We start from the raw sequence: 25,257 nt of genomic DNA on the forward strand, positions 1-25,257 counted from the left end.
ATCTCTCATGACCCCCATAACACCCCTCCTGCATCTCTCATGATCCCCATAACACCCCCTGCATCTCTCATGACCCCCATAACACCCCCCCTGCATCTCTCATGACCCCCATAACACCCCCCTGCATCTCTCATGACCCCCATAACACCCCCCTGCATCTCTCATGACCCCCATAACACCCCTCCTGCATCTCTCATGACCCCCATAACACCCCTCCTGCATCTCTCATGACCCCCATAACACCCCCCTGCATCTCTCACGACCCCCATAACACCCTCCTGCATCTCTCACGACCCCCATAACACCCCTCCTGCATCTCTCACGACCCCCATAACACCCCTCCTGCATCTCTCATGACCCCCATAACACTCCCTATATCTATCATGACCCCCATAACACCCCTCCTGCATCTCTCATGACCCCCATAACACCCCCTGCATCTCTCATGACCCCCATAACACCCCCTGCATCTCTCATGACCCCCATAACACCCCCCTGCATCTCTCATGATCCCCATAACACCTCCTGCATCTCTCATGACCCCCATAACACCCCTCCTGCATCTCTCATGATCCCCATAACACCCCCCTGCATCTCTCATGATCCCCATAACACCCCCCTGCATCTCTCATGACCCCCATAACACCCCCCTGCATCTCTCATGACCCCCATAACACCCCTCCTGCATCTCTCATGACCCCCATGACCCCCATGACACCCCCCCCCCCACACTCACACAAACACCTCTCATCACCATTGCAGTCCCCTGACAACCATACAATCCCCCGGGCCCCCCGCGCCAGTTTACTTACCCTGCCGGGGATCGTTGCAGAGGCGGGAGTCTGCTGCTGCTCCTGTCACTGCACGGAGGATGCTGGAGGTTCCCGCGGGGACGCAAGCAGGGACAGGTCAGGTGATTGGCGTAAACGTGCGTGCCTGCGCGGGGCACGTGACGTCTCTACTCCAATCATCCCCTGACCTGTCCGGTGCCGGCCCTGCTTTGTTTCTTAAGGGGCCCGCGCCCATCAAAAATGTAATTTTGGTGAAATGTGCGGGCCCCCCGAAGTGTCCCGTCGCTACAGGACGGGCAAGCACCGGCTCTGCTCGGGGCCCCCCAGCCAGCTCGGGGCCCCAAGCAATTGCTTGGTTTGCCGGTCCGGTAGCGACGGGCCTGGGGACTATACTGCACCAATGTGTGGGACTATACTGCACCTAATGTGGGGAACTATACTGCACCTAATGTGGGGGAACTATACTGCACCTAATGTGGGGGAACTATACTGCACCTAATGTGGGGAGAACTATACTGCACCTAATGTGGAGGGAACTATACTGCACCTAATGTGGGGAACTATACTGCACCTAATGTGGGGAGAACTATACTGCACCTAATGTGGGGAGAACTATACTGCACCTAATGTGTGGGACTATACTGCACCTAATGTGGGGAACTATACTGCACCTAATGTGGGGGAACTATACTGCACCTAATGTGGGGGAACTATACTGCACCTAATGTGGGGAGAACTATACTGCACCTAATGTGGGGAGAACTATACTGCACCTAATGTGGAGGGAACTATACTGCACCTAATGTGGGGAACTATACTGCACCTAATGTGGGGAGAACTATACTGCACCTAATGTGGGGGAACTATACTGCACCTAATGTGGGGGAACTATACTGCACCTAATGTGGGGAGAACTATACTGCACCTAATGTGGGGAGAACTATACTGCACCTAATGTGGAGGGAACTATACTGCACCTAATGTGGAGGGAACTATACTGCACCTAATGTGGGGAACTATACTGCACCTAATGTGGGGAACTATACTGCACCTAATGTGGGGGAACTATACTGCACCTAATGTGGGGGAACTATACTGCACCTAATGTGGAGGGAACTATACTGCACCTAATGTGGGGGAACTATACTGCACCTAATGTGGAGGGAACTATACTGCACCTAATGTGGGGAACTATACTGCACCAATGTGGGGAGAACTATACTGCACCTAATGTGGGGGATCTATACTGCACCTAATGTGGGGAACTATACTGCACCTAATGTGGGGGACTATACTGCACCTAATGTGGGGAGAACTATACTGCACCTAATGTGGAGGGAACTATACTGCACCTAATGTGGGGAACTATACTGCACCAATGTGTGGGACTATACTGCACCTAATGTGGGGAACTATACTGCACCAATGTGGGGAGAACTATACTGCACCTAATGTGGGGGATCTATACTGCACCTAATGTGGGGGACTATACTGCACCTAATGTGGGGAGAACTATACTGCACCTAATGTGGGGAACTATACTGCACCTAATGTGGGGAACTATACTGCACCTAATGTGGGGGAACTATACTGCACCTAATGTGGGGAGAACTATACTGCACCTAATGTGGGGAGAACTATACTGCACCAATGTGTGGGACTACACTGCACCTAATGTGGGGGAACTATACTGCACCTAATGTGGGGAGAACTATACTGCACCTAATGTGGGGAGAACTATACTGCACCTAATGTGGAGGGAACTATACTGCACCTAATGTGGGGAACTATACTGCACCAATGTGTGGGACTATACTGCACCTAATGTGGGGAACTATACTGCACCAATGTGGGGAGAACTATACTGCACCTAATGTGGGGGATCTATACTGCACCTAATGTGGGGGACTATACTGCACCTAATGTGGGGAGAACTATACTGCACCTAATGTGGGGAACTATACTGCACCTAATGTGGGGAACTATACTGCACCTAATGTGGGGGAACTATACTGCACCTAATGTGGGGAGAACTATACTGCACCTAATGTGGGGAGAACTATACTGCACCAATGTGTGGGACTACACTGCACCTAATGTGGGGGAACTATACTGCACCTAATGTGGGGAGAACTATACTGCACCTAATGTGGGGAGAACTATACTGCACCTAATGTGGAGGGAACTATACTGCACCTAATATGGGGAGAACTATACTGCACCTAATGTGGGGGAACTATACTGCACCTAATGTGAGGAACTATACTGCACCTAATGTGGGGGAACTATACTGCACCTAATGAGGGGGGGATTATATACTGCACCTAATGTGGGGGAACTATACTGCCAACCTAATGTGGGGAGCTATACTGCACCTAATGTGGAGGGAACTGTACTGCACCTAATGTGGAGAGCTATACTGTACCTAATGTGGGGAACTATACTGCACCTAATGTGGGGGCACTATACTGCACCTAATGAGGGGGGGGGGACTATATACCTCACCTAATGTGGGGGAACTATACTGTCCACCTAATGTGGGGAGCTATACTGTACCTAATGAGGGGGGGGGAGGACTATATATTGCACCTAATGTGGGGGAACTATACTGCCAACCTAATGTGGGGATCTATACTGCACCTAATGTGGAGGGAACTGTACTGCACCTAATGTGGAGAGCTATACTGCAACTAATGTGGAGAACTATACTGCACCTAATGTGGAGAACTATACTGCACCTAATGTGGGGAGAACTATACTGCACCTAATGTGGGGAGAACTATACTGCACCTAATGTGGGGAGAACTATACTGCACCTAATGTGGGGAGAACTATACTGCACCTAATGTGGGGGACTATACTGCACCTAATGTGGGGAGAACTATACTGCACCTAATGTGGGGGAACTATACTGTACCTAATATGGGGAGAACTATACTGCACCTGAAGTGGGGGAACTATACAGCCAACCTAATGTGGGGGAACTATACTGCACCTAATGTGGGGGACTGTACTGCACCCAATGTGGGGGACTATACTGCACCTAATGTGGGGAGAACTATACTGCACCTAATGTGAAGAGCTATACTGCACCTAATGTGGGGGAACTATACTGCACCTAATGTGGGGAACTACACTGCACCTAATGTGGGGGAACTATACTGCACCTAATGAGGGGGGACTATATACTGCACCTAATGTGGGGGAACTATACTGCCAACCTAATGTGGGGAGCTATACTGCACCTAATGTGGAGGGAACTGTACTGCACCTAATGTGGAGAGCTATACTGTACCTAATGTGGTGAACTATACTGCATCTAATGTGCGGGAACTATACTGCACCTAATGAGGGGGGGGGTGGGGATTATATACTGCACCTAATGTGGGGGAACTATAATGCCAGCCTAATGTGGAGAGCTATACTGCACCTAATGTGCAGGGAACTGTACTGCACCTAATGTGGAGAGCTATACTGTACCTAATGTGGGGAACTATACTGCACCTAATGTGGGGGCACTATACTGCACCTAATGAGGGGGGGGGGACTATATACTGCACCTAATGTGGGGGAACTATACTGTCAACCTAATGTGGGGAGCTATACTGTACCTAATGAGGGGGGGGGGAGGACTATATATTGCACCTAATGTGGGGGAACTATACTGCCAACCTAATGTGGGGATCTATACTGCACCTAATGTGGAGGGAACTGTACTGCACCTAATGTGGAGAGCTATACTGCAACTAATGTGGAGAACTATACTGCACCTAATGTGGAGAACTATACTGCACCTAATGTGGGGAGAACTATACTGCACCTAATGTGGGGAGAACTATACTGCACCTAATGTGGGGAGAACTATACTGCACCTAATGTGGGGAGAACTATACTGCACCTAATGTGGGGGACTATACTGCACCTAATGTGGGGAGAACTATACTGCACCTAATGTGGGGGAACTATACTGTACCTAATATGGGGAGAACTATACTGCACCTGAAGTGGGGGAACTATACAGCCAACCTAATGTGGGGGAACTATACTGCACCTAATGTGGGGGACTGTACTGCACCCAATGTGGGGGACTATACTGCACCTAATGTGGGGAGAACTATACTGCAACTAATGTGAAGAGCTATACTGCACCTAATGTGGGGGAACTATACTGCACCTAATGTGGGGAACTATACTGCACCTAATGTGGGGAACTACACTGCACCTAATGTGGGGGAACTATACTGCACCTAATGAGGGGGGACTATATACTGCACCTAATGTGGGGGAACTATACTGCCAACCTAATGTGGGGAGCTATACTGCACCTAATGTGGAGGGAACTGTACTGCACCTAATGTGGAGAGCTATACTGTACCTAATGTGGTGAACTATACTGCATCTAATGTGCGGGAACTATACTGCACCTAATGAGGGGGGGGGGAATTATATACTGCACCTAATGTGGGGGAACTATAATGCCAGCCTAATGTGGAGAGCTATACTGCACCTAATGTGCAGGGAACTGTACTGCACCTAATGTGGAGAGCTATACTGCACCTAATGTGGAGAGCTATACTGCACCTAGTGTGGGGAGAACTATACTGCACCTAATGTGGGGAGAACTATACTGCACCTAATGTGGGGAGAACTATACTGCACCTAATGTGGGGAGAACTATACTGCACCTAATGTGGGGAGAACTATACTGCACCTAATGTGGGGAGAACTATACTGCACCTAATGTGGGGAGAACTATACTGCACCTAATGTGGGGAGAACTATACTGCACCTAATGTGGGGGAACTATACTGTATCTAATGTGGGGAGAACTATACTGCACGTGAAGTGGGGGAACTATACTGCACCTAATGTGGGGAGAACTATACTGCACCTAATGTGGGGAACTATACTGCACTTAATGTGGGGAACTATACTGCACCTAATGTGGAGAGCTATACTGCACCTAATGTGGGGAGAACTATACTGCACCTAATGTGGGGGAACTATACTGCACCTAATGTGGGGAGAACTATACTGCACCTAATGTGGGGAGAACTATACTGCACCTAATGTGGGGAGAACTATACTGCACCTAATGTGGCGGACTATACTGCACCTAATGTGGGGGAACTATACTGTACCTAATGTGGTTAGAACTATACTGCACCTAAAGTGGGGGAACTATACAGCACCTGAAGTGGGGGAACTATACTGCACCTTATGTGGGGGACTATACTGCACCTAATGTGGGGGACTATACTGCACCTAATGTGGGGGACTATACTGCACCTAATGTGGGGGACTATACTGCACCTAATGTGGGGGAACTATACTGCACCTAATGTGGGGAGAACTATACTGCACCTGAAGTGGGGGAACTATACTGCACCTAATGTGGGGAGAACTATACTGCACCTAATGAGGGGGACTATACTGCACCTAATGTGGGGGAACTATACTGCACCTAATGTGGGGGAACTATACTGCACACCTAATGTGGGGGAGCTATACTCTTTACCTAATGTGGGGGGAACTATACAAAAATATAAAATTGTACTATTTTGATCCCTATAACTCTTATTTTTCTGTATATGGGGATGTGAGGGTAATTTTTTGCGCTGTGATTTGTAGTTTTTATCGGTACCATTTTTGTTTTGATGGGACTTTTCAATAGCTTTTTAGATATTTTTTTTATAGTATTTGAAGTGACCAAAATTGTTCAAATCTAGTTAGTGCACTACTATGACTTTTGGGGCCCCACTTTTGATTTTGCCTAAGGCCATGCTAAGCCTAAAACCGGCCCTGATTATAAGGGAGTGTTGTGCCATTTTACTTTTTGAATTTGTGGTGGACTATGATCAGGTCTTGGTCGCTGACACCACTTTATTGAAAAATTTGGCAAAGTACTGGTGTATTCCTTCTGTGATATATATATATATATGTATAGCCACGCAAAGTGATACGCCTGTGCTCGGTGGCTGTTTGCCGGCACAATGACACAATGCTGTGGGGCTGGTATACAGTAATTTCCAGGGCTGGATTTCATCCCCAGTCCGGCCCTGTCCCAAGGATAGGGGATAAGTTTCAGATTGCGGGGGTCCGACCGCTGGGGGGCCCCGTGATCTCCTGTACGGGGCCCTGGCTCGCTGGCCAGATAGCGCAGGTTGACCGCCAGATGAAGGGGCAGCCGACACGCCCCCTCAAAAAAAGCGCTATAGCAGAGCCAGAAATTGCCAAAGGCAGCGCTGCATCAGTCCCCCAAAAAATGTGAGTTCCTGGATTTAAATATCTATATTCAGGATGGCTGTTCGCATACTGCCAACTATTTTAAGGAGGTGAATGCAAACAGATACCTCGACTTTAACAGTTGCCATCTTAAATAATGGAAGAAGAACATTCCATTCGGTCAAATGAAAAGAATCCGAAGGAATTGTTCTTCCACACAAAAATACCTACAACAACTAGAGAACCTGGAGGATCGTTTTAAACAAAAAGGGTATCCCAAACCCCTTATACAAGGAGCACGCCAGAGAGTGGACGAATTAGAACAAAGTGCTTGCTTGAAAAATAATAAACAGGGTAATGCAGAGGGGGGTTATAATGATGAATTTGATTCTGTTTTTCTAACTAGGTATTACACTTCACACACCAATATTTTTTTATAATTTTTTTTTATTTTTTTTTTGTATAGGTAATATCACCAGCTCATATTATTGTGTCATGATTACTGGCACCATATGTAGTCCCCCAGTTATTCTTCTTTAGATGTTTTCCGTGTCCTGTGCAGTATCTCTCCCAGAAGTCCACTTGATGGCCCCCGTGGTGGTCTACACCCCGAAGTCATCAATTTTTACTCTAAGAGAGAGTGTGCAGCTGTTTCTGGAGACGGTCAACAATAACCTCTGCATGGTGGAATAATAGGTCACGATGTTTATCAGGATCAGTAGAAGCATCACCCACTCGATGATTATGATGGGGATTTCACGGATCTCGTCCCAGTCTTCATCATTATGGAATAATTCCTTTAATGTTTCATATCCAAAATAGAAAACTACACAGACAAAAGTCAGGCCACAGCAGGTGCATCTACTATGGTGGATGACTTTTTTTGCTCCTGGTAATTTATACATCTGGATGGACTGCCCAAGGTAGTATAAGGCTTCACATGTAATGGAAATTATCGTGCTGACAAAGTGTATCCTATGATATTCTTCGGGGGACAATACATGCATAACAGCTGTGGAAAAACAGGAGGCCCACACAATGGCCAGCAGGATCCTCTGGATCAGGACCTGATGACCCCTGAACTCTTCAGTATGCATAACCATATACTTATAAATAAGAAAGGTTAGTACCAAAGTGCCAATGGACGTCCCTATAAATCCAATTCTGAATAATATGCTTTCGGGAAAGACATTTCCCACGTCACTGTGAAGGAAAAGAAACCAATGTTATTATGGATATTTCCTCACTCCCAACCCATGAAATAAGAATCATTTGCTTGTTTATCTTACCTGATGCTCATCAGTGGCGAGGCTGCATGGCCGAGGACGACCGTCATGATGTAGCTGGTGGCAAGCCAGGCCGCACACCAAAACGCCAACAGGAGGGGGACGAACCCCAGTCCTTTTAGCTCCATTTCAGACAAGTAGAAAAAGAAGACGCTAATCTCACTATTCTCACTAATCGCACTGGAACAGACTGAAGGCTCGGGCGGCTGTCAGTGGGATGTCAGGCCTCCAGCTGTCTATGACATCACATGTGACATGTCAGAATGACTGCTTGTTTCTTTGAGCTGCCATGATTTAGTATCTGCTATAGACAGAACCTGATGTTTTTACTATGGACCTTACAGACCTCAGAACCCAAGTAATTAGTGCAGGGGCTCCATTTTGATCATCTCATATTTCACATTATTTGAGTTCCAGGGCTCAGATACATTTGCACCCTCTATAGCAGTGGTCTTCAAGCTGTGAACCCCCAACCGCTGCAGAACCACAACTCCCAGCATGCCCAGACAGCAACTTTGCATAAGGAAATAGTCTAATTAAACTTTTCTTATATATAGAATCCCTGAAATCTCCAATCTCTCCTTTTATTGCTTTATGATCTGTGTTACTTATTTGTAAAAAACAATGTTTGTGATTGTCTTCCCCCCACACACTTATGGGCTATCTCTTCAAACGACTTTATTTGACCTAAAGCGTATAATTGATTTACATAAATAAGCCCCTTTTCATCCAAAAGAGTGAATCTTTAATTTTAAGGAACTCTTTAAGTGCTTTATTCGACCATAATGAAGTAAAGTCAAAACTCCATGTGATTTAAAAAATAAATTTAAGTTCCCCCCATACTTAATTATCTAGATATGCATGGGTGTAGTGAGTATCCCAGCTTCCAAAATCTCAAAAATATCCTTCATTTTTCAGAGGCTTTTTCAAAAATGAAAGAAGCGATCTGATTGGTTGCTATGGGCAACTCAGAAACTTTTCCTCTGGGCAGGTTTTGATAAATCTCCCTCTATGGGGGAGATTCATTAAGACCAGTGTAGAGGAAGAGTTGTGCAGTTGCCCATAGCAACCAGATTGCTTCTTTCATTTTTCACAATGCCTTTGCAAAATGAAAGAAGCGATCTGATTGGTTGCTATGGGCAACTCAGCATATTTTCCTGGAAAAGTTTCTGAGTTGCCCATAGCAACCAATCAGATTACTTCCTTCATTTTTCAGAGACTTTTTCAAAAATGAAAGAAGCGATCTGATTGGTTGCTATGGGCAACTCAGCAGCTTTCCCCATAGACCACAATGGGCCTACTGGTTTCAATGGGCAAAAAATCAGAGTTAATGCACTAGACACAGTTCTCTATACCATTAACCCCTTCCCGACCTATGACATACCTGTACGTCATGGGTGGCAAGGTGTTCCCGACCCATGACATACAGGTACGTCATGAACATTTTTGCCGCTACTCGCGGCATCCCGCAGCGCCCGGTAAGATGGTGGCTATCACTGATAGCCAGCCATCTTACCATGCGACCACGGGGGGTTTCAACCCCCACCCCCCCCCCAGCGATCGCTGCTATCAGCTGGTCAACTCTGACTAGCTAATAGCAGCGTTTCGCTATCAGAATATTTAGCAGCGCGGTGTGTAAGTCCCGATCACGGGGATCGGGACACACACCGCTCTGCTAAGTGTCCCTTACCCATCCCCCGGCATCACTTACCCGACCATGCGGTGTCCCGAGTGGTCCCGTTGCGAGCGACGTCCTCCAGGCGGTCCCGGCGGCGCTGCGTCCCAGCGGCGCAGGTTGACCGCCAGATGAAGGGGCAGCCGACACGCCCCCTCAAAAAAAGCGCTATAGCAGAGCCAGAAATTGCCAAAGGCAGCGCTGCATCAGTCCCCCAAAAAATGTGAGTTCCTGGATTTAAATATCTATATTCAGGATGGCTGTTCGCATACTGCCAACTATTTTAAGGAGGTGAATGCAAACAGATACCTCGACTTTAACAGTTGCCATCTTAAATAATGGAAGAAGAACATTCCATTCGGTCAAATGAAAAGAATCCGAAGGAATTGTTCTTCCACACAAAAATACCTACAACAACTAGAGAACCTGGAGGATCGTTTTAAACAAAAAGGGTATCCCAAACCCCTTATACAAGGAGCACGCCAGAGAGTGGACGAATTAGAACAAAGTGCTTGCTTGAAAAATAATAAACAGGGTAATGCAGAGGGGGGTTATAATGATGAATTTGATTCTGTTTTTCTAACTAGGTATTACACTTCACACACCAATATTTTTTTATAATTTTTTTTTATTTTTTTTTTGTATAGGTAATATCACCAGCTCATATTATTGTGTCATGATTACTGGCACCATATGTAGTCCCCCAGTTATTCTTCTTTAGATGTTTTCCGTGTCCTGTGCAGTATCTCTCCCAGAAGTCCACTTGATGGCCCCCGTGGTGGTCTACACCCCGAAGTCATCAATTTTTACTCTAAGAGAGAGTGTGCAGCTGTTTCTGGAGACGGTCAACAATAACCTCTGCATGGTGGAATAATAGGTCACGATGTTTATCAGGATCAGTAGAAGCATCACCCACTCGATGATTATGATGGGGATTTCACGGATCTCGTCCCAGTCTTCATCATTATGGAATAATTCCTTTAATGTTTCATATCCAAAATAGAAAACTACACAGACAAAAGTCAGGCCACAGCAGGTGCATCTACTATGGTGGATGACTTTTTTTGCTCCTGGTAATTTATACATCTGGATGGACTGCCCAAGGTAGTATAAGGCTTCACATGTAATGGAAATTATCGTGCTGACAAAGTGTATCCTGGGATATTCTTCGGGGGACAATACATGCATAACAGCTGTGGAAAAACAGGAGGCCCACACAATGGCCAGCAGGATCCTCTGGATCAGGACCTGATGACCCCTGAACTCTTCAGTATGCATAACCATATACTTATAAATAAGAAAGGTTAGTACCAAAGTGCCAATGGACGTCCCTATAAATCCAATTCTGAATAATATGCTTTCGGGAAAGACATTTCCCACGTCACTGTGAAGGAAAAGAAACCAATGTTATTATGGATATTTCCTCACTCCCAACCCATGAAATAAGAATCATTTGCTTGTTTATCTTACCTGATGCTCATCAGTGGCGAGGCTGCATGGCCGAGGACGACCGTCATGATGTAGCTGGTGGCAAGCCAGGCCGCACACCAAAACGCCAACAGGAGGGGGACGAACCCCAGTCCTTTTAGCTCCATTTCAGACAAGTAGAAAAAGAAGACGCTAATCTCACTATTCTCACTAATCGCACTGGAACAGACTGAAGGCTCGGGCGGCTGTCAGTGGGATGTCAGGCCTCCAGCTGTCTATGACATCACATGTGACATGTCAGAATGACTGCTTGTTTCTTTGAGCTGCCATGATTTAGTATCTGCTATAGACAGAACCTGATGTTTTTACTATGGACCTTACAGACCTCAGAACCCAAGTAATTAGTGCAGGGGCTCCATTTTGATCATCTCATATTTCACATTATTTGAGTTCCAGGGCTCAGATCCATTTGCACCCTCTATAGCAGTGGTCTTCAAGCTGTGAACCCCCAACCGCTGCAGAACCACAACTCCCAGCATGCCCAGACAGCAACTTTGCATAAGGAAATAGTCTAATTAAACTTTTCTTATATATAGAATCCCTGAAATCTCCAATCTCTCCTTTTATTGCTTTATGATCTGTGTTACTTATTTGTAAAAAAACAATGTTTGTGATTGTCTTCCCCCCACACACTTATGGGCTATCTCTTCAAACGACTTTATTTGACCTAAAGCGTATAATTGATTTACATAAATAAGCCCCTTTTCATCCAAAAGAGTGAATCTTTAATTTTAAGGAACTCTTTAAGTGCTTTATTCGACCATAATGAAGTAAAGTCAAAACTCCATGTGATTTAAAAAATAAATTTAAGTTCCCCCCATACTTAATTATCTAGATATGCATGGGTGTAGTGAGTATCCCAGCTTCCAAAATCTCAAAAATATCCTTCATTTTTCAGAGGCTTTTTCAAAAATGAAAGAAGCGATCTGATTGGTTGCTATGGGCAACTCAGAAACTTTTCCTCTGGGCAGGTTTTGATAAATCTCCCTCTATGGGGGAGATTCATCAAGACCAGTGTAGAGGAAGAGTTGTGCAGTTGCCCATAGCAACCAGATTGCTTCTTTCATTTTTCACAATGCCTTTGCAAAATGAAAGAAGCGATCTGATTGGTTGCTATGGGCAACTCAGCATATTTTCCTGGAAAAGTTTCTGAGTTGCCCATAGCAACCAATCAGATTACTTCCTTCATTTTTCAGAGACTTTTTCAAAAATGAAAGAAGCGATCTGATTGGTTGCTATGGGCAACTCAGCAGCTTTCCCCATAGACCACAATGGGCCTACTGGTTTCAATGGGCAAAAAATCAGAGTTAATGCACTAGACACAGTTCTCTATACCATTAACCCCTTCCCGACCTATGACATACCTGTACGTCATGGGTGGCAAGGTGTTCCCGACCCATGACATACAGGTACGTCATGAACATTTTTGCCGCTACTCGCGGCATCCCGCAGCGCCCGGTAAGATGGTGGCTATCACTGATAGCCAGCCATCTTACCATGCGACCACGGGGGGTTTCATCCCCCCCCCCCCCCCCCCAGCGATCGCTGCTATCAGCTGGTCAACTCTGACTAGCTAATAGCAGCGTTTCGCTATCAGAATATTTAGCAGCGCGGTGTGTAAGTCCCGATCACGGGGATCGGGACACACACCGCTCTGCTAAGTGTCCCTTACCCATCCCCCGGCATCACTTACCCGACCATGCGGTGTCCCGAGTGGTCCCGTTGCGAGCGACGTCCTCCAGGCGGTCCCGGCGGCGCTGCGTCCCGGAGGTGAGTTTCCGGCAGCAGTGCGGCATCTTCATTGGCAGCAGTGAGATCGCCGTAAAGCGATCTCACTGCTGCCTCTGGGAGTTTCAAAACGGCAACTCCCAGCATGCCCAGACAGCCTTTGGCTTTCTGGGCATGCTGGGAGTTGTAGTTTTGTAACATCTGGAGGTCCACAGTTTGGAGACCACTGTATAATGGTCTCCAATCTGTGCTGTTCCAGATGTTGCAAAACTACAACTCCCAGCATGCTCAGTCTGTTCAGGCATGCTGGGAGTTGTAGTTCTCTAACATCTGGAAGAGCATAGATTGGAGACCATTATACAGTGGTCTCCAAACTGTGGACCTCCAGATATTGCAAAACTACAACTCCCAGCATGCCCAGACTGCCCAAGCATGCTGGAAGTTGTAGTTCGGCAACATCTGATCCTTCAGATATTGCCGAACTACAACTTCCAGCATGCTTGGGCAGTCTGGGCATGCTGGGAGTTGTAGTTTTGCAACAACTGGAGGCACACTAGTTGGGAAACATTGTCCGTTTGCTACCTCAGTGCCTCCAGCTGTTTCAATTGTTGCAAAACTATAACTCCCAGCATGCACTGACAGACCATGCATGCTGGGAGTTGTAGTTTTTCAACAGCTGGAGGCACACTGGTTTGGAAACGCTAAGTTTGGTTGCAAAACACTTGAAAGTTTATTACTTAACTTAGTGTTTCCGAACCAGTGTGCCTCCAGCTGTTGCAAAACTACAACTCCCAGCATGCACGGACAGCCAAAGGGCATGCTCGGAGTTTGCAACAGCTGGATGTTTGCCCCCTCCCCCCAATGTGAATGTACAGGGTACACTCACATGGGCGGAGGTTTACAGTGAGTGCTGCAAGTTTGAGATGGCGCAAAATTTGCGCTGCAGCTCAAACTCCCAGCGGCAAACTTGCTGTGAACCTCTGCCCATGTGACTGTACCCTAAAAACACTACACTAACACTAACCTAAAATAAAAAGTAAAAAACACTACATATACACATTATCCCTACACAGCCCCCCTCCCCCAAAAAAATGAAAAACGTCTGGTACGCTACTGTTTCCAAAACGGAGCCTCCAGCTGTTGCAAAATAATAACTCCCAGTATTGCCGGACAGCCATTGACTGTCCAGGCATGCTGGGAGTTTTGCAACAGCTGGAGGCACCCTGTTTGGGAATCATTGGCATAGAATACCCCTATGTCCACCCCTATGCAAATCCCTAATTCAGGCCTCAAATGCGCATGGCGCTCTCTCACTTTGGAGCCCTGTTGTATTTCAGGGCAACAGTTTTGGGACACATATGGGGTATTGCCGTACTCGGGAGAAATTGCCTTACAAATTTTGGGGGGCTTTTTCTTCTTTAACCCCTTATGAAAAGGTGAAGTTGGGGTCTACACCAGCATGTTAGTGTAAAAAAATAATTTTTTTACTCTGACATGCTGGTGTTGCCCTATACTTTTCATTTTCACAAGAGGTAAAAGGGGAAAAAAGATCCTCTAAATTTGTAATGCAATTTCTCCCGAGTATGGAGATACCCCATATGTGGGCGCAAAGTGCTCTGGGGGCGCACAACAAGGCTCAGAAGGGAGAGTGCACCATGTACATTTGAGGCGATTTGCACAGGGGTGGCTGATTGTTACAGCAGTTCTCGGAATCAGAATGATAAGTAAAAGCATTCCAGAGTTATTAATGTTTAAAGTGACAGTGGTCAGATTTTCAAAAAATGCCCAGGACCTGAAGGTGAAAATGGGCTGGGTCATGAAGGGGTTAAAGGGGTACTCCGGTGAAAACCTTTTTTTTCTTTTAAATCAACTGGCTCCGGAAAGTTAAACAGATTTGTAAATTACTTCTATTAAAAAATCGTAATCTTTCCTGTACTTATTAGCTGCTGAATACTACAGAGGAAATTATTTTCTTTTTGGAATGCTCTCTGATGACATCACGAGCACAGTGCTCTCTGCTGACGTTATTATAATAATAATAATAATAATAATGTCTTTATTTATTGTTGTCCTTAGTGGGATTTGAACCCTCTCCAGCTCCACTATATCTTTCTTGTACACTGGTGCTCAGTACTGTACACAGTACTCTATGTGAGGACTGACTAGTGATTTGTACAGCGGTAGCATTATTTCCTTGTCGTCGGCATCTATGCCCCTATTGATGTACCCCATGATTTTATTAGCCTTGGCAGCAGCTGCCCGACACTGGTCACTACAGCTAAGTTTACTGTTACCTAAGGCTCCTAAGTCCTTTTCCATGTCAGTCGTCCTAAGTGTTCTTCCATTTAATACATAATCCCAGCTCGGATTTTTGCATTACCTTACATTTATCAGTGTTGAACCTCATCTGCCACTTCCCAGCCCAAACCTCCAACCTATCCAGATCCATTTGTAACAGTGCACTGTCCTCTATAGTGTTTACCACTTTACAGAGTTTGGTGTCATCTGCAAAGATTGCTACTTTACTATTCAACCCCTCTGCAAGGTCATTCATGAATATATTAAATAGGACAGGACCCAAGACGGACCCCTGTGGTACCCCACTAGTAACAGTCACCCAATCAGAATAAGTACCATTAATAAACACCCTCTGTTTCCTATCATTGAGCCAGTTACTTACCCACTTGCGCACATTCTCACCCAGCCCAAACCTTCTCATTTTATGCACCAACCTTTTATGTGGAACCGTATCAAATGCTTTGGAAAAATCCAGATATACGACATCCAGCGATTGCCCCTGGTCCAGTCTTGTGCTCACCTCCTCATAAAAGCTGATCAGGTTAGTTTGACAGGATCAATCCCTCATAAATCCATGCTGATACAGGGTCATACATTTATTTTTATCAAGATATTCCAAAATAGCATCTCTTAGGAAACCCTCAAACAATTTACCGAGGTTAAACTAACAGGTCTATAATTCCCGGGGTCACCTTTTGACCCCTTCTTAAATATTGGCACCACATTTGCCATGCGCCAGTCCTGGGGAACAGTCCCTGTCACTATAGAGTCCCTGAATATTAAAAATTGCGGTCTGTCTATTACATTACTTTTTTTTTTATATTTTTTTTATTTTAATATTAAACAATTACAAAAATACATTGTACAAATCCGATAAAACAACATCACCAATCGGAAGAAAAGCAAAAGCCATAGAAGCCAAATCCATACTTGTTTACATCCAAGAGTATGTCTAATCAAATTTGCCCATCTTACCAATAGCTCCCAGCAGTATAAACTCTATCGTACGAGGTACCTTCACAGGGATTTTACTTTCTACCTCTTTTATTACAGATTCCCAGAAAACAGATATCTTCTCACACGACCAAAAACTATGTAAATAGTCCGCCTCTTCCAAACCACATTTAACACACTGTGAAGTGATTCTCACCCCTATCCTATGTAAATGAAGCGCGGAATAGTGGGTCTTGTGTAATATCTTAAATTGTGTAATTTTATGTTCCATATTACGAGAAACCTTGCTTATATTTTGGGCCATAATGTCCCAATCTTCCTCAGACACAGTACCCACTATTCCGGACCATTTGTCTTTAATTCTGTCGATCCCCCTTACTCCAATAATCTTATTTAATTTCTTATACAAAATTGATATTCCTTTTTTTTTTTAAAGTGCTCTATTTGAGTTAGTGCTTCTATGAAATTGTGTTTCTGTGCTACATATATCTCCTTATCTATCGTGTTATGGACTGCATGACTAACTTGCCAATAGTACAGCCAATCGTTATCACTAATATCATACCCCCTTTTTATGTGCTCAAATGAAAAGAGTTGTCCTTTATCAAATAATTGTTCCAGTCGTTTTATACCCTTACTATCCCAAAAAGTTGACTCACACTTCACCAATTCTTTAAATTTATTGTTACCCCATAGGGGTGTGAACCCAAAACTATTTCCTACATGTAATTCTCCCTTTAATCTTTCCCATACTTTCCTATATTTATACAATAACATCGTGTTATTTGACCCACTCTCCTCATAATCATCTCATTCCAACACCTCATATATGTTCACTTTCTCCTTATCTACTACAATCTTCTCCAGATATCTAAAATTTCTCCAATTCACGATTCGTACCAACTGCGCGGCCATGTAATAAACAAAGAAATTGGGCATATCCAATCCCCCCCTATCTCCAGGGGCCATAAAATATCTGTACTTCAGACGAACCCTTTTTCTTCCCCATAACAATCTACCCAGTATCACTTCTATCTTCCGGAACCAGCATTTGCCGATCCACACTGGCGAGGTAGCAAGAAAAAAAAGGATCTGTGGGAGGACCACCATTTTTATTATCGCCATCCTTTCTGACATAGAGAAGGGCATTTTAATCCATACTTCTACTCTCTTCGCTAAACTATTCAAAAGGGGCAGTATATTGTTAATCACAAACCTATCATTCGTGGCTGCTATTTTTACTCCCAGATAATGGAGACATTCATTTTTTTTTAACACGGATAGTCTTCCCACCGTCTCCCCCATATCTTCATCCAGGGGGAGCATAGTAGATTTACTCCAATTTATGTCCAACCCAGATAGAGGGGCAAATGCCTCGAACATCTTAATGATACGATGTATTTTTTCTTGTGGGTTAGTTACAAAAAGGAGGATATCATCTACAAATAACAAGATCTTACTCTTCTCTCCATTTACTCCAAATCCCTCATAAACATCATTATCTCTTATCCAAGCCGCTAAGGGTTCAATATAAATTAAAAATAAAAAGGGTGAGAGGGGGCAGCCCTGCCTTGTTCCTCTACTTAGTTTGAATGGGTAGGAGGGGGTTCCATCTACCACCACACTCGCCTCGGGGTTAGTGTATAGTAGCTGAATATAACTCAAAAACCTCGGGCCCACCCTAACCCTTTTCAAAACTTCCCAGAGGTATTCCCACTCCACCCTGTCAAAAGCTTTAGTAGCATCCAATGACAGAATGGAGCGGGGGCCACGGGATCCACTCTGGATTGCTTCATACACCTGGTGGATATTGTCATGAACCGTTCTTCCTGACCTAAACCCTCCCTGGTCACCGCCCACCACTACCTCCACTACTTTATCCAATCTCCTTGCCAGTGCTTTCGCTATTATCTTTATATCTGTATTAAGCAAGGAGATATGAGCCCAAATCCAAGGGATCCTTATCTTTTTTCCTAATGAGTCTAATATTAGCCTCACACATAGATTTAGGGAGAACCCCCCCCCCCCTCCAGGATTCATTAATGATACCCAGCAGTTTTGGAAGCAGCAGGATTGAGTATATTCTATATATCTAGAAAGGAATGCCGTCAGACCCAGGGGATGTATTCCCTTGGATTGATGCCAATGCCTCCTCCAATTCCTGGAGGGAGATTGGGTCATCCAGGGAGTCCCTGACATCCTCTGTCAAACTCGGAATATTAATTCCCCTCAAGAATTCCGCTACCTCCGCCCTATTAATATAGCTGCCCATATAGAGATTGGAGAAAAAAGAGCCAACCATTTGGGCTATTTCTTCTCTATCTGTGGTTATGCTGTCATCCTCCCTCCTCAGAGCCATAATACCACGTTCGTCGCCTTGATTTTTAAGTAATCTTGACAGTGTCTTATTTGGTTTCCCTTTCTCAAAGAAATTAAATTGCCCACTGAAGAATAGTTTATTTTGTGCCTTTTTAAGTAGATATTCTTTATATTCCTCTTGAGCTGCCTTCAGTTCTAACAGCTGTTCCCCCCACTATCCTCTTCTATCCCTGCTTCTAATGTTGCCACTTTACTATTCAGTACTGATTCTTCCTGTGAGAATTCCTTTTTTTTTTTTATTGATTCGCCCTATATATAGACCCCTCAAGTATGCCTTCATAGTATCCCATACCACCTGAGGGTTTGCGGACTTATGATTAATCTCCCAGAATGCCTCTATTTCCTGTCTAAACCAGTCCTGGTCGCCCACTAATTCAATCCAGTGGGGGTTGAGCCGAAAGCCCAACCTTTTCCCACCCATTACCTTACCTCCAATTTCCACCACCACTGGGCAATGGTCCGATAGGGTTTTAGCTTTATACTGCACCCTGCTGGTCCAGGTCATTGCATTCTTATCACACAGGCATAAGTCAATTCGGGAAGCGGTGTTATATGAGGTACTAAAACATGAGTACTGTCTTACTCCTGGGTTTAGTTTCCGCCACCCATCAACCCAATTCATCTCTCCACAGTATCTCGCCAATGCTGTTTCGTTCCCCCCTACATTCCTACCTAATTTGTATCTGTCCATACTAGGGTCTATTACATTGTTCAAATCTCCAACTATCCATAATGCCGAATGTGTCTTACTTTCGCTATAGCTCACGAGGTCCCTCAGAACATCCACTCTAAAAGATGGAGGAATATAAACAAAAGCCAAGATGACTGCCCTATCTTCCCATATTCCATAAAGAAATACATATCGACCATACTTATCTACCTTTGCATTCTTAGTCTCGAATGGTACCCTCCTGTGAACATATACTGATACTCCCATGGAGTAGGAAGAGAGTCTGGAGTGGTATTCTTCTTTGGCCCACTTCCTTGGAAGTATCTGCTCATCTCTTGACCTATGGGTCTCAACTAAACATATGATCGCAGGAAGGCACCTCCGAATATAATCGAAGACTGCACACTTTTTAATTCTATCTGACATACCTCGTATGTTCTAGGCTAATAATTTAAGCATAGATATATTTGCCTAAGAGAAAAAAGAAAAGAGAGAAGAAGAAGAGAGAGAGAAAAAAAAAAAAAAACACTCTTTTGATCATCCCGTGCCATCCCTCCCTCCTTTCCCTTATCCTTCCCCCCCCCCGCACCCCCCCTCTCCCCATAATGCACCGTACTTCTACTATGCACTCCTATCCTAGTGACACCCCAGAGAACCCCCCAACCCCTCCCCCCTCCCCCCCGAGACGTAACATTATTACTCAACTAATACTTCCAACCCCTAATGCCACAGTAGTGCCTTATATTAGATGCCTTATTTATCCATCCAATCTGAGACTTCTTGTGGGGTTCCAAATATTGTTACCTTTCCCTTATGCTCAACCCGGAGTCTCGTTGGAAACAGCAGAGAGAAGGGCACCCCTGCGTTCTTTAGCCGCCTTTTTATCTCCCGAAAGGATGCCCTTTTCCTCTGGGTCTCCCAAGAGAAATCCGGATATAGAAAAATATTCTGTCCATTATACTGTAGGTCCCTCATCTCTCTTGCCCTCCTAAGGATAGTATCCCTGTCCTGGGAGGTATATAACTTAATTAGGATTGTCCTAGGGGGACCCCCCGGAGGGGGAATACGCCTTGGCACTGATGAGCTCGTTCAATCCCAAACATTGGAGTAAGATGCCCTTCCCCTATCCCCTCCTTCAACCACCTACTAAGAAACTGTATGGCAGAGTCCCCCCCCCCCCTCCACCCCCTCAGGAAACCCCACCATCCCATCAGGAAACCCCACCATCCTTATATTACAACGTCTGGATCTATCCTCAAGGTCAGTGAGCTTATCTTTAACAGATGTCCTCTCCTTTTTCAAGTCATTAACCTCCTCCTCCAAAACCTTAATCCTATTTTCTGTTTTAGGGGCTTCTTCCTCCAGTCTGGAAATCCTATCTCTCATTTTAGTCATATCGTGTCTTATCAGAGATACCTCGGTAGATACCACACCTAATTGTTTATTTATCTCCTCAATTGCACAATTAGATTTTTTCACCCCTCCCAAGATCTCCTCCAACATCTGTGTTCCCACAGGGGGCACAGACTGCCCTTCCTCAGTTTCTTCCACCGCCAAGACCGAGTACCTAGAGCCTGTTTTACTAGGGGAGAGATCCTTCTGGGTTCTAGTTTTTATACCCACAGCTGGAGACTTCCATATTTTATCCAATTTACCCATAGCCCCCTTATCTTTTTGTGGCGAGCTACCCCCTGATCTTCTGGGGTTCACCTTAGGGGCCATTTCACCCACTATTTCTCTTCACTTTATATTTGTGGGGTGTATGTATCACTACGGGGATATCACGGACCAACTTAGCAACTTTATACACCATAGGCCCCTCCCACTCGAGAATTTAAATCCCGTTATTTACAGCATACAAAAGTAAGAATTCACAGTCCCATATGGCTCTGGGGAGCGCTTAAAACCTAGGGTATCACACCCTGATCCAGAAATATCCACCACCAAATATAGCATACTAATATGCAACTACGGAATCATTAGCGTATTCACGCTCCCCCTGGTAGACAGTGCAATCACCCCCCAGAGTCACTGATCTTATTGGGTCCAGGGAGGGGTCCAATTTCATGAGAGAGGAATTCTGCTAAGACCAAGTTGTTCAATTTAGTCCATGAGTCCCGGTTTCTCCAAATCGCTAGGAGGAGTGACCAGGCAGAGAGTCAGGCATCCAATATTGTCCATTCCACATGGGGCCAGTGCAAGAGGCTGCTTCTGTTCAGAATATTGCCGGGGTATTAATCAATGGTTTCACCGGCTTCTGCACTGTTAGATATTCATCACATGTAAAGTCTGATCGTTTTACTCAGCTCCACTCTCCATCCACAAGAAAGGGTCTGGGCCAGTCTATTCAAATCCCAGCAAGGAGTAGCGGAGTTCCACACATGCCCCTCAACACCTCCGCGTCTGTCTATTACATTACTTAATTCCTTTAGAACATGGGGGTGAATGCCATCTGGACCTGGTGATTTGTCTATTTAGATTTTTTGTAGGTGGCACTGTACTTCTTCCTGGGTTAGACAGGTGACCTGTACTGGGGAGCTTACCTTATCACACTGTATTTCACCTGGCATTTCATTTTCCTCAGTGAATACAGTGGAGAAGAATTTTAGTATATTTGCTTTTTCCTGATCCCCGTTTATAATTTCTTCCTCATCATTTTTTAAAGGGCCAACACTTTCATTTTTGACCTTTTTGCTATTTATATAATTAAAGAACATTTTGGTGTTAGTCATACTCTCTTTGGCAATGAGTCTTTCTGTCTCTATTTTTGCGGCTTTTATCTGTTTTTTACATATTTCACATTTTTCTCTATAGCTTTTTAATGCTTCTTCACTGCTGTCCTGTTTTAGTAACTGAAATGCTTTATTTTAGTCATTTATTGCCCCCTTAACATTTTTATTCATCCATATTGGTTTACTTTTATTTCTGACCCTTTTATTCCTATAAAGTATATACATCTTACAGTGAAAATTTAAGATATTTTTAAAAGTCTCCCATTTAGTGTCAGTATTGTTATTTTTGAGGACATTATCCCATTTTATATTGTTATGGGCTTCTCTGAGTTGATCGAACTTTGCTTTTCGAAAGTTCATTGTTTTTGTGGCCCCTCGAGAGATTCCCTTATTGAAGAACAAGTTATAATGTATTACATTATGATCACTATTTCCTCGGTGTCCATCTACTTGCACATTAATTACTCTGCCAGTTTCAGTACGTTGGTAAATATTAAGTCTAGTAGGGCGCCCCCTCTGGTCAGGCCCTGCACCATTTGGGACAGATAATGGTCTTTAGCTATAGTCAGAAATCTGTTTCCTTTAAAGTCGAAGTCTGCCCAGTTCTCCATGAACCCAAACCCCTCCTTCCTACACCAGCTTCTGAGCCACTTGTTTACCTCCCTTATCTCCCGCAGCCTCTCTGGTACGGCTCGTGGTACAGGTAATATTTCAGAAAATACTACCTTGGAGGTCCTTGCCTTAAGCTTGCAGCCTAAGTCCCTGAAATCATTTTTAAGGACACTCCATCTACCTCTTACTTTGTCATTGGTGCCAATATGTACCATGACTGCTGGGTCTTCTCCAGCCCCACCCAGCAACCTGTCAACCCGATCCGCGATGTGCCGAACTCGAGCGCCAGGAAGACAACACACTGTTCGGCTATCCCGGTCTTTGTGACAGATCACCCTGTCTGTCCCCCTAATAATTGAGTCCCCCACTACCAGTACCTGTCTGGCCTGCCCTGCTCTCCTCCCTCCCTCCTTACTGGAGCAGACACCCCCCTGGCGGTCAGAGGCAGAGTCCTGCTGCAGTACCGCTAGCTCTGAAATGACATCCCCCTCATCTGCCAACTGGGCAAACTTGTTGGGGTGTGCCAGTTCAGGACTAGCCTCCCTGACACTTTTCCCTCTACCCCGTTTTCTAACTGTAACCCAGCTAACTGCCTGACTGTCCTGCCCCTCCGTCCCACTATCCATCCCCACCTCGACCCCAGAGAGTACCTGCTCAGTGAGCAGGAGACTACTCTGCGGGTTGTCAATGCATCTCAGTGTTGCCAGTTGCTCCTCTAGATCCAGGATCTGGGCTTCTAAATGAGCAACTCGCACACATCTCGCACAACAATATGCACCCTCAAACTGTTGTTCAAGGATTGCATACATTGCGCAAGATGCACACTGGACTGCCTTTTCCAACATGGAGGTCATACTAGATTTGGGGATTGCAAAAATTAACAGAAAAGAAAAAAAAATCAAATATTTCAATTTAAACTTCCTGAATTTAAAGTCCCTTAATTTTAAGTCCCCTCACTTTTATACTCACTCACTTGTATGCTTCACACTCTTGTATACAGACAAACAATCGCTAGCTCAACATAGTGTATTTGCTTTATATTTATCACAACCACAACCACCTCTCTTCCACTGCCTGGAAGTGAAACTTTTTTTTTTTTTTTTTTCATTTACACATCCAAATTTAACGAAAAGTCGTAAAAGACCTGTGGGGTGTTAAGGCTCACTGGACCCCTTGGTACGTGGCTTGAGGGGTGTAGTTTCCAAAATGGTATGCCATGTGGGGGTTTTCTGCTCTTCTGGCACCATAGGGGCTTCCAAAATGTGACATGCCCCCCAAAAACCATTTCAGCAAAAATTCACTCTCCAAAATCCCATTGTTGCTCCTTCCCTTCTGAGCCCTCTACTGCACCAGCCGAACACTTTACATACACATATGAGGTATTTCCTTACTCTAGAGAAATTGGGTTACAAATTTTGGGGGGCTTTTTCTCCTATTACCCCTTGTAAAAATTCAAAAACTGGGTCTACAAGAACATGCGAGTGTAAAAAATGGAGATTTTGAATTTCCTCCTTCACTTTGCTGCTATTCCTGTGAAACACCTAAAGGGTTAACACACTTACCCAAATGTCATTTTGGATACTTTGAGGGGTGCAGTTTTTATAATGTGGTCATTTGTGGGGTATTTCTAATATGAAGGCCCTTCAAATCCACTTCAAAACTGAACTGGTCCCTGAAAAATTCCAATTTAGAAAATGTTGTGAAAAATTGGAAAAGTGCTGCTGAACTTTGAAGCCCTCTGATATCTTCTAAAAGTTAAAACCTGTCAACTTTATGATGAAAATATAAAGTAGACATATTGTATCTGTGAATCAATATATTATTTATTTGGAATGTCTGTTTTTGTTACAAGCAGAGAGCTTCAAAGTTAGAAAAATGCTAAATTTTCAATTTTTTCATCAAATTTTGGAATTTTTCACCAAGAAATGATGCAAGCCTCGACAAAAATTTACCACTAACATGAAGTAGAATATGTCACGAAAAAACAATGTCAGAATCAGAATGAAAAGTAAAAGTATCCCAGAGTTATTAATGCTTAAAATGACAATGGTCAGATGTGCAAAAATGGCTGGGTCCTTAAGGTGAAAATGGGCTGGTTCCTTAAGGGGTTAAACCCCACTGGCATTTGACAGATCTTTGGAACAGTGGGCTGTGCAAATGAAAAATTTTCATTTTTCTTTTGGCAGACCACTGCTCAAAAAAATCTATCAGACACCTGTGAGATGTAAATGCTCACTGCACTTCTTATTAGGGGTGTAGTTTCCAAAATGGGGTCACATGTGTGTGTGTGTGTGTGTGTGTGTGGGGGGGGGGGGTTCACTGTTCTGGCACCATGGAGGCCTAAACGCACATGGCCTTCAATTTCAGCCAGATTCTCTCTCCAAAAGCCCAATGGTGCTCCTTCTCTTCTGAGCCCTGT

At 44.6% G+C, this 25,257-nt stretch overlaps 1 protein-coding gene across 1 annotated transcript; it reads right to left on the reverse strand.

Annotated features, from left to right (window-relative positions):
* Window positions 1–7,550: 7,550 nt before the first annotated feature.
* Window positions 7,551–8,467, reverse strand: LOC130298331 (uncharacterized). Its single transcript, XM_056551262.1, has 2 exons — window positions 8,306–8,467; window positions 7,551–8,219 (listed from the first exon to the last, which is right to left on the reverse strand). The coding sequence occupies exons 1-2, from the start codon at window positions 8,428–8,430 to the stop codon at window positions 7,619–7,621; spliced, it is 726 nt and encodes a 241-aa protein (XP_056407237.1). The 5' UTR covers window positions 8,431–8,467; the 3' UTR covers window positions 7,551–7,618.
* Window positions 8,468–25,257: the final 16,790 nt, after the last annotated feature.

Source organism: Hyla sarda (genome assembly GCF_029499605.1).
Source record: "Hyla sarda isolate aHylSar1 chromosome 2 unlocalized genomic scaffold, aHylSar1.hap1 SUPER_2_unloc_10, whole genome shotgun sequence".
Taxonomy (NCBI): Eukaryota; Metazoa; Chordata; class Amphibia; order Anura; family Hylidae; genus Hyla; species Hyla sarda.